Source organism: Typopeltis vanoorti, chromosome 7 (genome assembly GCF_054136105.1).
Source record: "Typopeltis vanoorti isolate ZY-2024b chromosome 7, IOZ_Tvanoo_1.0, whole genome shotgun sequence".
NCBI lineage: Eukaryota > Metazoa > Arthropoda > Arachnida > Uropygi > Thelyphonidae > Typopeltis > Typopeltis vanoorti.
Window position 1 is genome coordinate 27,218,288 of NC_143555.1, and position 17,508 is coordinate 27,235,795.

At 35.9% G+C, this 17,508-nt stretch overlaps 1 protein-coding gene across 3 annotated transcripts in view; it reads left to right on the forward strand.

Annotated features, from left to right (window-relative positions):
* The window catches only part of Epg5 (ectopic P-granules autophagy protein 5), a 923,436-nt gene that overhangs the window by 865,489 nt on the left and 40,439 nt on the right, over positions 1-17,508 (forward strand). For all 3 annotated transcript variants that reach the window (XM_090395201.1, XM_090395199.1, XM_090395200.1), the window contains one exon: positions 15,294-15,412. Coding sequence is in view for 2 of the 3 variants with exons in the window: in XM_090395199.1 (XP_090251325.1) it covers positions 15,294-15,412 (119 nt within the window). In the remaining variant the exon portion in view is untranslated. Of the gene's footprint in view, positions 1-15,293; positions 15,413-17,508 lie in introns of those variants that run through there.

The following is a 17,508-nucleotide window of genomic DNA, read 5'->3' on the forward strand; positions in this document are numbered from 1 at the left end:
GATAAATCTGGATGCAAAGCCCTAAAACCCATTGAATAACATGGATAAGAAGTGCAATTTGGTGTCACTATTTCATCCACATTGACTGGTAGGGAGGTTAAGTTGCAGCACATGGGTCTGGATGTCAGGTTAGTCAACTGGATTCAGAATTGACCGTCCAATAGATATCAGAGAGTTGTGTGTGTGGTGGGGCAGTTTCAAGAAGGCAGAGGGTTACAAGTGGGGTCCCACAGGGCTCAGTAGATCTATATTGTTTAACCTTTATATCAATGACATTGTCAGTGGATTGCAGGGGAATATTCAGTCGTTTGCAGATGATGCGAAGCCTGGAAGGGTTATTAGTAATAGTGCAGATGTGCTAGCCCTGGTGCCACATCTGCACTATACTAGCTTATTCAAATCCTGAAGAGGATTTGAATAAGCTAGACAGATGGGCAAATGAATGGGGGGTTTTGGTTTAATGCAGCAAAATGACATGGAGATAAGAACCCTTAGCTCTTAGGGTACTTAATACTGATATACTATAGGCTAACTTTCTTTTGTGGGTGGAATTCACATAAAAAATAAATAAATAAAAATGGATTATCCAATTGACCAAAAGAGAACCTCTACAATCATGAATTTTGGGAACCACTTTCCTAAGTTTGGAGATGGGAGGAGAATACTAGTTGGTACAGTTCAGTATACCATTGATCCTTCTGGTTTCTTAATATTAATTATCTTAAAATTAAAAATCCAAAGGATGAATGGTATGTTGAACTGTACCAGCTGATATTCTCTATCCCCCCCCCCCCACATACTATGGTGAGAAATTTTTCAAATGAATAATCCATTTTCATTTATTATTGTGGACAGGTCTAACATGTTCTACAAGTAATTATACTAGCAAGCCATCTTACACTTTGGTTAATTGTTCAAATAAGAACCCAACATTCCATGAGATTTGTGCAAGGGTGCATTCCAGGCCTGTTGAGATCTCATCCACAGATCTCAATGTAATTCATCTGATGAATTACATTGAGTAATGTAATTCATCAGATGAATAGCCATTGTTAACAGTGTGAAATTTAACCACTCAAACAGCCACATGGATAAAATATCAAAATAATATATACTTTGTATCCAAACGTTATATTAACTTCAATGGACACTTGACATCCATATAGTTATTGACACTAAATGATAATTTAGTGTCAATAACTATACCAATAACAATAACATATAAACATGCCAAGGCATGTTTATATGTCAATAACTAAGTACCAGTTGCATCCCGTTTCTGCTATTCAGAGTAAATAAAATTAGTAAATTTCTTTCATGCAACTGGTTGTGAAAGAGTGATAGCTAGTCATTCATAAACCTCTTATTTTCGATAGTTTATTTCGTCAAAGATCTTGGACAAAAATTAGTTGTCATGAAAACACTCACTAAACCTCCCCTCACCACTCCCAAAAAGAAAAAAAAATTATTGAAATAACCTCTGGATTTAGTTGGTTTGGGTTGTTTTGAATTGCTGTCAATGCAACTAAGACTATGAGGCCTGTGTCTTATGTCTGTACTTACTTAGTATATGACTGATTTATTTATTTTTTTGTCTTGGTTTCATAAGATGGTGCTATATCTGCCTTTATAGTCCTCTTGGACATTGTGTCATTATATGCTATATAAATAAATGAATTATTATTATTATTTGACACCTCCAGGGAGTTCAAGGACTCATCGAGGGATGGCACCTGCTCTACAACTCTGTCTCCACCAACTGACCGCAACCATACCAATGCCATCTACTGCCGACCTTCACAAACATCCATGCCCACGCTTGGATTTTAACCCACAGCCTTTTGGCTGGAGAGCGGATACATTAACCACTCTGCTGGCTTGCCGAGTAGTTGTATCTATTTCATGTGTTCTGGTTAGTTTGAGGATGATAAACTTGAGAAGGAATAAACCTGCCACCTTCATATGAGACAATTACTGAGTAAAATAAATGACCACTTGTGGTGCTATGTAGGGACTCAGATAAAGGATCTGCTGTATTTTTTTTATTATTATTTCTCAGGCATCTCCATGATATCAAAGACTTAATGGGAGACTCACTAACTGTTATTCACACAATAATTATCATACTCTCCTTGCACTAAATTACTAACAAAACACTCAAATATACCTCTAGTAACTCATTCTACTCTTGAAGGGCAAGAACAGAGATGACTCTCTTGTTCTCGCCCTTTCTACCATATATTGAAAAAAAAAGTTCAGTGTTTATCCTATAAAACAGCATTTTTCATTTGTAAACTTTGTCTTTGAAGTGCATAGGGCACATTCCATACACCTGCCACAATCTTCATCACTCACCACTTTCTCATCATCATCATCATGGGATCCAGGTGACCAGATCTGCATACAGTTGTCCAGAGTCCTGTTAAAACCTCATACAGGAGAATGATAACCTTTTTGTCTGCATGTTCCTCCACAGCCATGTAATCTGATGTGTTATTTTGGCTACTACCTTTATCAGTTTCCTGCAGTTTAATTCATTCAGTGTAGTACATAGCTCGTGATCTATCTCTTCATCACAAAATACATACTTCGTCATGTTAAACTGGCAGCCATTATTCCTTTCTGATAATGCCATTCTACAGTCTCTGCCTCATTTTCATTGATTGTCACTCTTCTACTAGTTTTGCATCACTGATGAAAGTTGTAATGATGAATGAATCAGTGGTACAAGCTTTCAATGCCCATATGTTGTATTTATCCAGAGAATGAATATGAGTTTACAAAAATTAAACTATTTACTGTAAACATATCTGCAATTCTCTATATTAAGTAATTCTCTTTAAGGAGGTCTGAGATTCCTTTTCTCTATAGAATCACAGTTAATAAATTAATTTCTACTATTGTAAATGCACTGGTGCAAAAATGTACATATTAGTCACACCTTCCAAATGCAAAAAGGTAAGTCGAAGGAAATGATTGTCTTGTTGGCACAAATGATTTGAGAAGTATTCTATGAGGGAGGATGTAAAGGAGTTTTTAGAAGAGGCAAAACTGATGAGCAAGAAGACCAAGATTGTAAGTCTCCTACCATGCTATGATAGAGGCGAACTGAGGAAGAAGGCATTGCTAACCAATGAGTCTATATGTAAGTTGTGCAGAAGGAATGACAAGATTTGTGAATCTGTGGTCTGTGTTTGACCAAAAGAAAGATTTGTACAATGCTTATGGGCTGCATCTAAATGGTTTTGGTTTTAGTTGTCTAGAGTGAGCTTTGTTCACCGAGCATGCTGAAGCACAAATTCAGGGACTCACACAAACTCACCTGCTTCCATCCTAACTTAAGCAATTAGGATGGAAGCAGGTGAGTTTGTGTGAAGGCACCTATGAGGTGAGTGAGCACGAGAATGACCAAGTGCAGAATCTAGTCTCTCAAGCAAAAATATTAAATAGGGTAGTCAATTCAGGAAGTGCAGGTGGGCAGGAGCCTGAAGGGATGCTCTCATTTCTATACAGTAATGCCAGAAGTATGAGGAACAAGAGGGAGGAGTTTTTGGCATTGGTTAATGCAATCTCATCAAAAGTTATAAACAGCAGTTGATGTACTAACATGGATAAAATGTGAAAGATTTAGTATTTTCAGGGAAGATAAAGCAGATAGGATGGGAAGGAGTGCTGCTGATGATAGTGGATGAATTGCAGCTAAAAAGAATAACTGATAGGTAGGAGGATGGCTGTTCATTTTGAAGCAGTTTGGTGTGAGATCAAGGTCAGTAATACAAACTGTACAGTTGGTTGCCAGGGCGTTCTACGGATATATAGACTGGAATGAAGAAAGATTTCCTGGCAGGAAGGAAATAGAATTTATACACCTACTAAGAGATAATTACTTGAGGCAACATGTAATGGAGAGGACTAAGGGTGTGAGAGTATTGGACTTAGTTATATGACCAGAAGAGCTGTCCATAACAAGGTTGACCACATTACCTCTGATTGGTGAAAGTGACCATGTCATCTTGAATTGGGAGATTGTAAACCACGAGGAAGAATATCTTGTCAAGAAGGGCTATATGTGGAACTACAAGGCAAATGATTATGACAAGCTTAGAAAGAAACTTAAATCTGTGCCATGGCATAAAACACTGCAGGGTAAGGATATTATTAGTGCATGGGCAGTAGTTAAGGATCATCTAGAGCAGCGTTTCTCAACCTTTCTAAGCCCAAGGACCAGTAAAATGCCTAAAACAATTCTACGGACCACTAAGTTGTAATTTTTTTTTAAATATATGTTGGGATTACCAACATTTACAACATATATATATTTACAAATACATATGGAAACAAAATTAAGATTGAAGTAAACGATTAAAAGTGTATCATCACTGAACAAAGTTTTAATTTTTATTAAAGGAATAAAAAGGTATCAGTTTCCGATGTGGTGTGGGCAAGTGAATGGGTATGTCAGCGACGTCCCGCTGAAGTCCCCATTCATCTACCCAAAGCAAATTTTATATTTTGTATGTAATCCCCAGTCATCTACCCATACTCATGAAGCCTACAACAACTTTTATCTTCACTCACTCTCTGATTTGACCTGCGACATGTAAACTGTTCCATTCGCTAAGTGCGTTGTGAGATGAGGGGAAAAATGTTGTTCTTATCTTACTCCATTCAATCATAATACTGAATACAAACTTGACATCCATAGATTCCATCATGGATGACATCCCTGTCCAAACCATCCCCTGCATATACCCAAAAATTTCACTCAAAACATCCCAAAGCCATTAATTCACCCCTCCCATCCACACACACACACACTTCCGGCCAATACGAATTGCCTTATTTCCCTGATGAGTTTTCCATGACCGGCAAAAAAAAATTAAGACATCCTGTTATGTGGGTTCATTCCCAATATCTATAAGCAGACAACTCATGATGTCAGTCGCAAAGTGCCATCCACGTGGTCGTGCGCATTTTCCCGCCAGTGACTGTATGCCGTATATACCGCATGTGATTTGTACTAATCGTGTTATGGTGGTGGTTTTAATTATATCCGTCCTGTTTTACCCAGAGGCACAACAGTGGTCATTGTAAATCTGGCAGATTCATTAATCGTGTGGTGGTTTTATTTATATCCGTCCTGTGTGCTGCTTGTATTTATTACGTTCTGATAAGTGTTTCTGTACACTCCATGATACGGATTTTGTTGTCTGCATGCGACGGATTCGGTGTGCTCGGCTGCATATGCCTGCAAGCGACCATATGAGATACAGAACTTCGCTAAATGGGACGCGGCCAGCTATCCTCCTCGGCAGCAGAGCTAAGCCTCACCGTGATGTCACTTTGTGTAACTTTTGTTTCATCTCCGATTTTTGAAATGGATTAATTCCAAAACCAGTAACGAAAAATGCTCAGAAATTGTGGTCCAAATAAATAATATGATATAATTATGTGACTATTTACTTTTAATGAGATGGTTCAGCTTCTTGGCCTTTGCAGAGTTGCTGGATATCTGGCTCAATATTAGTTAACTTCAGTCGAAGATCGGCACGCACACTAAGACGAATTCTGTATTTTGTTTTTATTTGAGGGATCGATGAAAATCCTTTCTCACAAAGATAGATTGTAGAACATTACATCACGATTTTCGGTGCTTCAGATAATTCTGAAAAGTCACTTCTCACCAAAGGCGAGATCCAAAGTCGAACAAAACAAAGAACACAGAATTGCATTTTAGGCCCACTGTCACTTGAAAGCTCGATTAGCTGTTCTTTTTTCGATAACAAAAGGTCGTTATCATGACTATAAGCCAGAAATAGATCTCAAACCCATAAAAATTTCTTATAAAAGTTACTTGGAAAATATGTTTCAAAATTCTGTTTGAGTTTTGAGGTGATCAGAAACCCTTTCCAGAAACTCAGAATCAACAAAAAGATCATTTTTTACCCTAAAAAAAGATTCCAATGTTAGAAAAGGTGCAAATTGTCTGTCTTTTACATAAGTATTGCACCACACCAGTTTTGTTTTGTTTTTAACTCGAATGCCTTTATTTTGTCGTAGGCATCAAGAACAGTTGAAGAATTTCTCTGAAGGGAGAGATTTAGTTCATTTAATTTCGGAAAAAATGTCTGAAAGATAGGATAGTATTGATAACCATGCTTTGTCAACAAGGAGCGATGCAAAATTAGAATTACGTTCATTTATAAACAATAAAATTTCATGCCTTAATTGAAATAAGTTTGTAAGTACTATGCCCATGGAAATCCTGCTAATTTCAGAATGAAGCAAATGTATATATTCACTGCCCATTTCATTGCAGAAACTGAAAATAACCTGTTATTTAATGGTCGAGCCTTAATAAAATTAACTAGCTTTACAGCGATGTATAGCACAGTTTTAAATTCTTGTGGCATTCCTTTCCTGGCCAACCTTTCGCTATGTATGAAACAATATACCCGATTCATATCCAGAGCCACTTCCTTGACCATAGAAACAACCCCCAACTATACCTGCTTGTAAGGGAGTGAGCTCCATCCTAACAGAAGCCCATGCATTTTTCTCACTGGATCTCTTTGTGTATTATGTAATTATTGAGAGTGTGAAATATTTCTTCTTCAGTTGTTTGGGATGATAAAGTTGTACAAAACAGAATCGTCATTAATGCTGTTATCATGTGCATATCTTGCATATCATATTAACTGTGTAACATCAGGAGTCTCGTCTATTTGTAATGCATAATAAGGGCTCTTCTTAACTCTTTTGGTTAACTGAGATTCGACATCACTTGCCATAATTTTGCAACCTACAGTGTCATCGAAAGAGGAGTCAAATCAACATCTTTTAGTAACTTGTTGCTAAACATAGTTTTTACACATCTGTTATAGCTGGAAGTAGTAAATTTTCCCCGATAGAAAGATTTAGCTATGCGCAAACTTAAGAGATAGATGCTTCCAGTGCCTTGCTATGGATCGAATCCGTGGCCGAAACTATATCTTTCTATGATTTAATGTGGCTAAGCATCACTGAAATTGTTTTTTTTTTTTTTTTTTTTTTTTTTTTTTTTTTTTTTTTTTTTTTTCCCACATCACAATGTTTAGTTTCTAAATGCCAGAGTTTCGAAGGTTTCATACATTCGTTCGACAACACTTTATAACACAAAACAGATTGAGATTTCTGTTCACTTTCATCTCACCACCAAGTGAACCCGAATTCCAAATATGAACTTATATTTCCTACTGTATTTTTTTCTTTGAACTGCTTGTTTCTTCTGCTTTAATAGTATCATATTTCCTCGCCGTTACAACACGTGTATCACAATTACGGTTAGCATCACCTGTTTCATTTGCTCTTCTTTTCAAAGTCCTAGTTCTAAGCCACTTTTCCATTATTAAAAAACAATAATGGAAAAACAATTTGTCCAAGCATCATTTAGCACTTTTGAAGGTTTACTGAGCATTGGTTGAAGGAGGAAAATCTTCAGTAATAAAAATCAATAAACAACAAGCAATTTGTTGAAATGCGGATAACACATTTTCACTTCAAATCTGACAAAACAACAAGGGAAGGCGGAAGTAATAAAATTATATTGTTGTTCACTTCACTCCTCTTATTATTCGTCATTCTGCCACTACAAATTATTGTGGTGCCAGAATGATGAGTAATAAAAGAGGGGTGAAGTGAACAACAATATAGTTTTATTGCCTCCACCTTTGAACTTTCTGACGCTATTTGTTGTTTTTTTAAGTCTCCATTTGATTTCAATAATTTTTTACTTATTAAATTTTAATTTCTCTGGATAATTAAAAAATATATATTTATTTAATTAATATTTAAATTAATTTTATTTAATTAATTAATAAAAACACTGACCAGGCATGCAGTCAGGAATACATATCCATGCTTGAAGTAGAAAAAGCCATCAAAGGCTTGAAATGTGGAAAGGCAGCAGGAGTAGATGATATTCGACCAGAAATGCTGAAGCATGGTGGTATAAGAGTCTTACAGTGGCTGCACTGCATAGTTCTGAAAGCCTGGACAGAGGGACGAATTCCTGATGATTGGAGTAGAGCTCTCATAGTACCCATATATAAAAAGGGAAATAAAACTGCATGTGAGAATTACAGAGGTATTTCCCTACTGAGTGTTCCTGGCAAGATCTATGCAAGTATACTTGAGAAACGGTTGAGAAGAATTGTGGTAGAAAAGCTTGGTGAAGAACAAGCTGGATTCAGGCCAAATAGAGGCTGTCAGGATCAGATTTTCACTTTACGACAAATAGTCGAGAAAGCATGGGAATATAACAAAGATCCGTATTTAAGTTTTGTCGATTTGGAAAAGGCATATGACAAGGTACCAAGAGAGAAACTATTCAATACGCTGCAGTTATATGGTGTCAATGGGGCATTATATCAAGCAATACTTAGTCTTTATTTGAGTTGTAAATCATCAGTTAGAATTGAAGGAAGTACAGGAAGATGGTTTAATGTTAAATCTGGTGTGAGACAAGGATGTACATTATCCCCTCTGTTATTCATTATCTATATGGATCACATTATGAAGGAAACTGGTATTAAACATGATATCAAAATTGGAGATGTTAATGTCAGCTCTTTGCTTTATGCGGATGATGTTATACTTCTAAATAAATCCGTTACAAGTTTGCAAGATTCTCTGACTAAATTGAATAGCTGTTGTAATAGATATGGTATGAAGGTCAGCAATAAAAAGACAAAGACAATGAAAATAGGCAGAATCATTGAAAATGTCAACTGTGTTGTGAATGGAGAACCTGTGGAACAAGTAAAACATTTCAGCTATTTAGGCACGATTTTTACTGAAGATGGTAAATTAAATATAGAAATAGACAACAGAATCAGCAAAGCTGGTATGGTGGGAAGTCAATCAATTGAATAAATTCATATGGAATAAGAGAGAAATTAGTCGGAACACTAAATTAGCTGTATGTATACAAGACAGTGTTCAAACCAGTTTTAACTTATGGATCTGAGAGCTGGGTCAGAAGTAAAACACTTGACCAAAGACTAGAGACCACAGATATGAGAGTCCTGAGAAAGATTATAGGCATGAACAGATTGCATCAATGGCAGTATCATATTAAAAACGAAGATATTAGGAAAGAACTTGACATTGTCAGCATCCAGGAATGCGTTAGCAGAGCTAATCTCAGGTGGTATGGTCACTTAAACAGAATGGGCGAGGAAAGATTAGCAAAACAAGTGTTCTCTGCCAGGTTGGCAGCAAAACGACCCAGAGGAAGACCAAGATATAGGTGGATTGATACGGTACGAAGTGCTTTAGACGATAGAAATATAAAATCTGATAATGTTGGAGTGTTGACAAGTAACAGACTGATTTGGAGGAAAATTGTAAATAGGAAATTAATAATGATGTAATTTTTTTCATGTAATACTATCATATCCTGTACACCCCTTGAGGGTATATGGCAGGAATTTGATGATGATGATGTTTATTTAATTAATTTAAGTCTGCCTGCGGCCCACCTGTGGTCCGTGGACCTCAGGTTGAGAAACACTGATCTAGAGGAAGCAATATTAAATTGTATATCTAAGGTAAGGAGGGTTAATCAGGTAGGAATTAGATAGATGAGTAATATCATTAAGCATGTCCTGTATTAGAAGGAAATGCTGTGGAGGGTATATAAAGAGAAAAGTGACCAGCAAATATGAACAGTATAAGGCAGAGGCAAGGAAGGTAACCAGCATGGCAATGAAGGCAAAATCAGTTTATGAGAAGAATCTAGCTGAGCAGGCCAAAGGAAATACCTAAGAATTTTTTCGTTATGCGGTAAGAGAAGAATGACTGTGGAAGATTAACTTTAATGTGTGATGATGGGCATGAGGTGAGAAGCAGATAAAATAGTTCAGTTACTGAGTGACCACTTTGCAAGGGTATGTCATTCTAGTGAGGTTATTGCATAACATATACAGGGGTGTTCGGGATAAATTTGACAGTTTCGTAAGGAAAAAGAAAATCTTCTTTGTATCTATTAAATTTAATGAATTGACAAAAAAACATTACAGGCAGAGTTAATTACAATACTATCAACAAGATTTACTCAAAATAACCACCATTAGCATCGATCACAGCTTCAATTCTGCTTCGGAACCTCGAACAAGCTGATGCTACAGTCTCCCTGGGAAGGGCCGCAAAAACTGTTTTAATTTTATCCATTAACTGGGCTTTTGTATTACTGGAAGTGCGATTGGTGTCTTTTTCAACTGCGCCCCATACAAAATAATCCATGGGGTTAAGGTCTGGGGAGTTTGGAGGCCAAACATTTGGACTGGTGAAGTCGTAGAAATTTTCAGACAACCATTTTTGACTTTTCCCAGAGGTGTGGCAAGGGGCCGAATCCTGCTGCCATACATACGGCCTACCATTGGCTACCCTTGTTATCCAGGGCTTGACTACAGTTAGCAACTCCACGAACAAAGCCCGAATTCCAATGCCAGGGTTCTTCAACACCTGTTCCTGCAGATTTGCGAGGAATTCTGCTGTACGAACGCAATCAGATCGTCTGCTAGGGATCTTTCTTCTTGCTACATCCTCGTAGTCACCATTGCAAGTCTCTAGTTCATGCCTGATTCTTTTTACTGTATTCAGGGAGCATTGGGCAGCAGTCGTAATATCCTTATTTTGATGGCGGGCACGAATCATCATGATACAAGTTATTCTCTTCCATGATTCAGGTGGGTTCCAGCTATCCATCCTTTCTGACATCTTGTATATGAATGAAGAAGGGTCCAAACTTTTAAATGAAGAGAAGTGTGTGTTAATACATGTAACTTACGGAAAAATATAATTAATTATAAATATGTCAAATTTATCCCGAACACCCTGTATGACATTAACACTAATGTGAGAACAGAGGTTGATGAATTGGAGGTTCTTAGGATATTGCAGAATCTCAATATAAATACAGCTGTGCGATTAGATAGGATATCAGCCCAAGTTTTGTGACAATGTGCAAGGGAGCTGCCAATGCTGCTGACTAGGCTCTTTAAGTCTCAGCTCTGGTAGAATTCCAAGGGGCCAAAATAACTCTCTTGCATAAGGTAGGTTCTAAGACTGCAGTAGCAAATTATAGACCAATCAGTATCTCGGGTGTGGTAGTAAAAGTACTGGAAAAATTGGTCAAAAAGAGAATTCAAGAATGGGTGGATAAAAATACAAGGGTGACAACATGGCTTTGTGAAGGGTCAGTCGTGGCTTGGTACTTTACTAACTTTTTATAATAGCGTAACAGCAGAGTTGGATAAACGAAATGGCTACACAATCATTCTGCTGGATTTTGCAAAGGCATTTGACAGAATACTACTACAAGGAACTTTGTTACACAAATTAGAACAATTGCGGATGGATATGACAATGGTTAAGTGGATAAGAGGGTGGCTGCTGAACAGAGATCAAAAAATAGTATACGGAGGGACAGAATTGAGGTGAAAATGGGTGATTAATGGTGTTCTGAGAGGTTTGGTGCTGGGACCATTGCTGTTTAATTTGTACATAAATGATATAGGAAATAACCTGAAAGGATATATTCAGTTGTTTGCTGATGATGTGAAATTAAGTAGAGTAATAGTTAATCAAGGCAAAGTGGAGAGATTGCAGGATGATTTAAATAGCCTGTCAGTTTGGGCAAAAGATAATGGTATCAGTTTATTGTGGAGAAATGTCAAGTTATGCATTTTGGGATAAATAGATTACAACCCATGTGTCACATTGATAGCACTGTACTCCAGGAAAGAGCTAAAGTTTAGAGGACATGTTGCTATGGTAGCCCATGAAATTACTAGGCTACTGAAGAACATGTTAACAATTAGAGGTAAGGAATCTTCATTTTAGAAATTATGAACTTTACAACCATGTTATAAAAAACTTTTAATTTCCTGACGTTTTGATCTTCATATTAAGGTCGTCATCTGGAGCATATACAAATATACAGGACAAGCTGAGTTACATTGCATACAGTTAGCTAGAGAAACAATGATTTGATCACAGGTTATTCTACTGGCATGACCTCTAATGGGAAAAAATATTTTTTTTTAATTATTTAGAAACTACATCAAGCTAAATTCTATTTATGATAACATGAATAAACATTCTTTCTTATAGATAGTTTTCTTTCAGTAACAGTGATGTCCTATTTTTAGCATTACAATTGTTATTTTTGATTTAGGATCCTGGATTATCTACAGTCCTGTTTATAGTTACTCTTAGAGAGGAAGGTTCCGTGGGTCAAATATGTGCCTTCCATATGTTTGGGATTTTTAGACCATCAGTATTGTTCAGATTGGGGTGGTTGATAATAATCTCACAGGCTTTCTTAAATTTGCATTCATACAGTGTGGTGTTTCATACATACAACTAGTGCTTTTCCGTCAATGTGATTTTCTATGTCAATTCCTGAGCACCGTACTTAGAATTGACTGGAAAAGCACTAGTTGTCTACATCACACTAAAACATTGTATGAACGCAAATTTAAGTTAGCCTGTGAGATTATTATCAACCATGCTAATCTGAACAATAATGATGGTCTAAAAATCCCAAACATATGGAAGGCACATATTCGACCCACGGAACCTTCCTCTCTAAGAGTAACTATAAACAGGACTGTAGATAATCCAGGATCATAAATCAAAAATAACAATTGTAATGCTAAAAATAGGACATCATTGTTATTGAAGGAAAACTATAAGAAAGAATGTTTATTAATGTTATCATAAATAGAATTTAGCTTGATTTAGTTTCTAAATAATTAAAAAAAAAATTTTTTTTTTTTAACTGGAGATCATGCCAGTAGAATAACCTGTGATCAAATCATTGTTTCTTTAGCTGTATGTAATGTAACTCAGCTTGTCCTGTATTATATATTTGTATATGCTCCAGATGATGATCTTAATATGAAGATCGAAACGTCAAGAAATTAAAAGAGTTTTTTATAACATGGTTGTAAAGTCCATAATTTCTAAAATGAATACTGATCGCCGTGCAACACTAAAAGAAAGGACAGAGGTAAAGAAGTTTTGATATGTCCACATCTGGATTACTGTGCTCTAGTCTGGTCTCCTGGGTTTTTTTTGGGGATGAGGATGTGGTGGAGAAGATTCAGAGGCAAGTGATCAAGAAGTGGTCTGTGAAATGTTTCCTATGAGGATTGATTGATTTTGTGTGTGTGTGTGTGTGTGTGTGTGTGTGTGTGTGTGTGTGTGTGTGTGTGTGTGTGTGTGTGTGTGTGTGTGTGTGTGTGTGTGTTGGTTGATAATAGAAAAAGAGGGGATTATGATAAACATTTTAAGTTGCTTAAAGTATTTTATAGGATTGATGCAGGAGAATTGGCTGGAGGGACCAAAACAAGGGGTCATCCCTGGAAGTTGAATATAGGTGGTTAGTATTGGTGTGAGGACTAGATTGTTTACTTGGAGAGTTGTGAGTGAGTTAGAATGGGTTACCAGAGTCAGTTGTGAGTGCTTGGTATGTTAATGGGTTCAAGGAAAGGTAAGATAGATTGTGTTTGGGTTTCCTGCAGTGGGTCTTTGGACACCTTGGAGGCCCATGCAACAACGACACATAATAAATCTACTTTTTTTTTAATGCAAATAATTAAATAATATTCTCACCTCCTCAAACTCTGACAGCTGAATTCAATACTGATAGATAACATTAAATACTTTACTAAACAAACTGAACATAGCATTCAGCTAAAAGGTCTGTTGTTTCACTTGGCCATATAACTTTCTTTGCAGCATCTATTTTATCTTAAATGCCCTAACTTCTTTAAATACAATAGCTAAAAGTCTCACTTGACCAATATACTTGAATGTTTTTTCTAGTTTCCTTAATGCATCTTTCTTTCAAATTTCTGAAGTCTGGATGAAAAATAATCAATCAATCAAACAATAGAAATTCATTAATTGAGCAGTTCCAGATGCATTTCCAATAAAAGGAACTTTGCTGCAGATTGCTTCTCATATACAAAGGCTTGATACATTATGCTATCCTTCAGTTATTATTTTCATAGTTCCATATCCTTGGAGATTGATTAAAGATATGTATAAAAACTTATCTGAGATTAGAGAACTAAATGTGGTAGTTCATTAGACCTTTCCTGCTTACCTACCTTTTATTGTTCCCATTCCCTGCAACTACTCTAAAAACAACAACTAACTTGCATGTTCTGTTACCAAGATTCAAAGCAAAACTCATGTTGTCACTTGAGTTTCACTTTGAAATGAAACTCAAGTGACAACGTGGCTGCTGTTAATACAGCAATTGCATTCTACGAGTGGCATAAAAACACTACAGGAAACAACATAAATTAATTTATAATATACATACAACATTGCCATGTCATTCCCCAAGGGTTACAATAAATAGGAAGCAAGCTTATTACTTAAATCTGTTTAAGTCTCCTTTATTATGTTACCACTTCACCACATGGTAGCTCTGGTAATTCTAAGCATATAATACATTATTTAATGCAATCACATACATATATACATTTTATCTTATCATATAATAAAAACATACTTCTCATTAATTAATTTTTCACTCAGTATATATAAAACTGTAAAAAATAAACATAACAAGTAACTTATTACGTGAGATTTTTACAGTATCTTTATATATGCTTTTTCAGTTGAAGGTGAGATAGTCAATCCCATATGGAGGTAACAGAGTTTTCTTCTAGCAACTTGTGTTTTTCACCCCAGATACAGACAAATCGGCCATGAGAAGACACAAAATTTGCAGACAAAAAATATTAGTGCTGGTGGTGTACTGTAGATGATGATGGCAGTGGCATTCTATGTAGTTGGTGGAGATGGACAGTTACAGTGATACAGTTTTAGATACAGTGCCCTCCCTCAATGAGTACTTGGGCTCGTTGGAGGTGTCACATATTAGCAATAATGTAAAAAATTAATTATAAAAGTGAACTCCTTACAGCCTTGGATATTATTTTTTTATAACATTGCTCCAGTTATACCAACTATTCACATGATAGAAAAACTGATCAGTAGCAGGCATCTGGGCTTGATTTCTAGCAAACGTATTGGATATCCTTTTAGGTGCTGATTACTTTCATATATCAATCCCTTTACTTAGACTGAAGCTTAGCTTATCCTTCCAGTGACTTAAATGATATTACCAAATAGGCTATCTCATTGTGCTACATGTGCCTGAACTCTATGTAATAAATAATATGTTATTGAATATTTAAGAGATAAAAAAAAATGCCTGATTATTGCAGATTCTGCAGACAATTCTGTGTGAGTTTAGCACTGTGTTGATTAACACCTCTAAAGATAAAGCAGGATTTCTTAAAAGGCTGTTTGCAGCATCATCATATCCCTCATCTATTTCTGCTAAGTATGTTTATTATTTAATATATTTATAGTGGTATATGATAAATAAAAAGTATGTATTGTTTTTAAAAATATATTTGTACTAATCATTGTTGATTTTGTGAGTAATTTAATTTTATTTATAATAAAATGAGTCCTGAGTTGTCTTACTCATCATAACCAGATTTTGTAATCCCTTTCTTTTGTTACAAAACCTCCTATATAGTGGTATCCTGTTTGAGTATTTTATTTAAACTGGTACCAAAAGTGCATGATTTATACCGACTTGTCAGACTCTTTACAGGCTGTCTCCTCTCCTGTGTACAGTCCGCATCCAGTGCTTTGCAAATTTCTGTAAGTGTTGTTTAAAATGAAGACCCTTACTTTTAATGCTCAGTTGTGCTGGATTCCCAACCATGTTGGAATTGAGGGAAATGAGACTGCAGATGCAGCTGCTAATTAAGGATAAGCTCATACTTATTCTACATACATATTGCAGACGGTTTATAAGAGCAGAGCTAATTACCCATTTGCGATCATCATGGCAGGAAGACTGAAAAACTAATTGCACAAGATTAAGTCTAAAATTCAGAATTGGCAGTCTAGTTAGTACAGGAATCGACGAGAGAGGAAGTTGTTCTTGCTAGACACTGCATAGGTCAAAGTCATCTTACACATTCTTATTTATTATTTGCTGAATACCCAGCTATGTGTGAATAATGCAACATGCATCTCATCAGTAGTCATGTTCTGGTGGAGTGCCAGCACTTCACTGAAGAAAGGAATGAATTTTTTTTACTCTGGTGAATTATATACAGGTATCCCTTGATGTTACTGCATATATCAAAATCGTGTTAATCAAATATAATAATCAATGGTAAATAGTACAATTCGTCCATTATCGATTACTGTATTAATAGTTCGTTTTATATGGTACTCTTTTAGGAAAGATAAAAAATGAATGCAAAGTAAATGTTTAATAAATGCCTATACCTACATTAGTTACTGCAATTTTTTATCAAAAGAAGTTATCAAGAGTCGTTTTAACAGTTTTAGTTTTAATCTTATCGGCATAGATTCTACGATAACAAGCAAAATGACTCTCCAGACCTCGAGCAAGCATTCTTCGATTAACATCTGGATCCAAATCCATTACTTGCTGCTTAAGCAATTCTAAACTGCAAAATATTCCATCCAGTTCTTTGATTGTTATCTCCTTTGGAACTTCATCTTCACATTCCATTTGTTCGTTGTCTTCATATGCGGGTTATTCAATTTCAAGAAGATCGTTGTCACTGAAATCTTTTGAATTTGAATCCAATAATTCTTTAACATCTTCTGCATCAACACCATTGAAACCAAGGTCTTCACCAATTGCAAGGATTTCTTCAATCGGGTTGTTCACAGGATTTTGAAAACAACCTAATTCATTAGCTCATTCTGGCAAAAGGTTTTTCCAAACAGCTCTTATAGAATACACTTACTCCCACGAGTCATGAATGTTTTCAATTGCGTGTTTAGTGTTAAATTTTTTCCAAATTTCTTGGAATGTAATCGCATTTTCTTCTGTTGTTGTTTCTACTGCCTTTGAGAATGTCTTTTTAAGAAAATGGGCTTTGAAAGTTGCAATGACCCATGTCCATAGGTAGTAGCAATGATGTCATATTTGGTGGGCAAAATAAAACTTTCACATTCTCACACAGATCATTAAAAGAATTTGGATGATCAGTGGGTTTTCTAAAAGCAAAAGAGCTTTGAAAGCTAAGTTATTTCTCTTGCAGTAAGCTTCAACTGCCGAGCAAAAATAAGACTTAAACTGATCTTCGAATAGACTTTGGGTCCTTCTGATTCACCTGCCAAATTATAGGTAAAGAGTTCTTTTTCCAAATTTCTTGGATTGTAATCGCATTTTCTCCCGTTGTTGTTTCTACTGCCTTTGAGAATGTCTTTTTAAGAAAATGGGCTTACATCCTTTTGGCTGCGCTGCTTCTTTTTTTGATATAAAAGTTCTAGAAGGCATTTTTTTCCAACAGAGGCCAGTTTCATCTACATTGAAAATTTGGCAATAATCGTAAGAATTTTCTGCAGCTCAGCAGGAAATGTGGATGCAGCATCTTCATC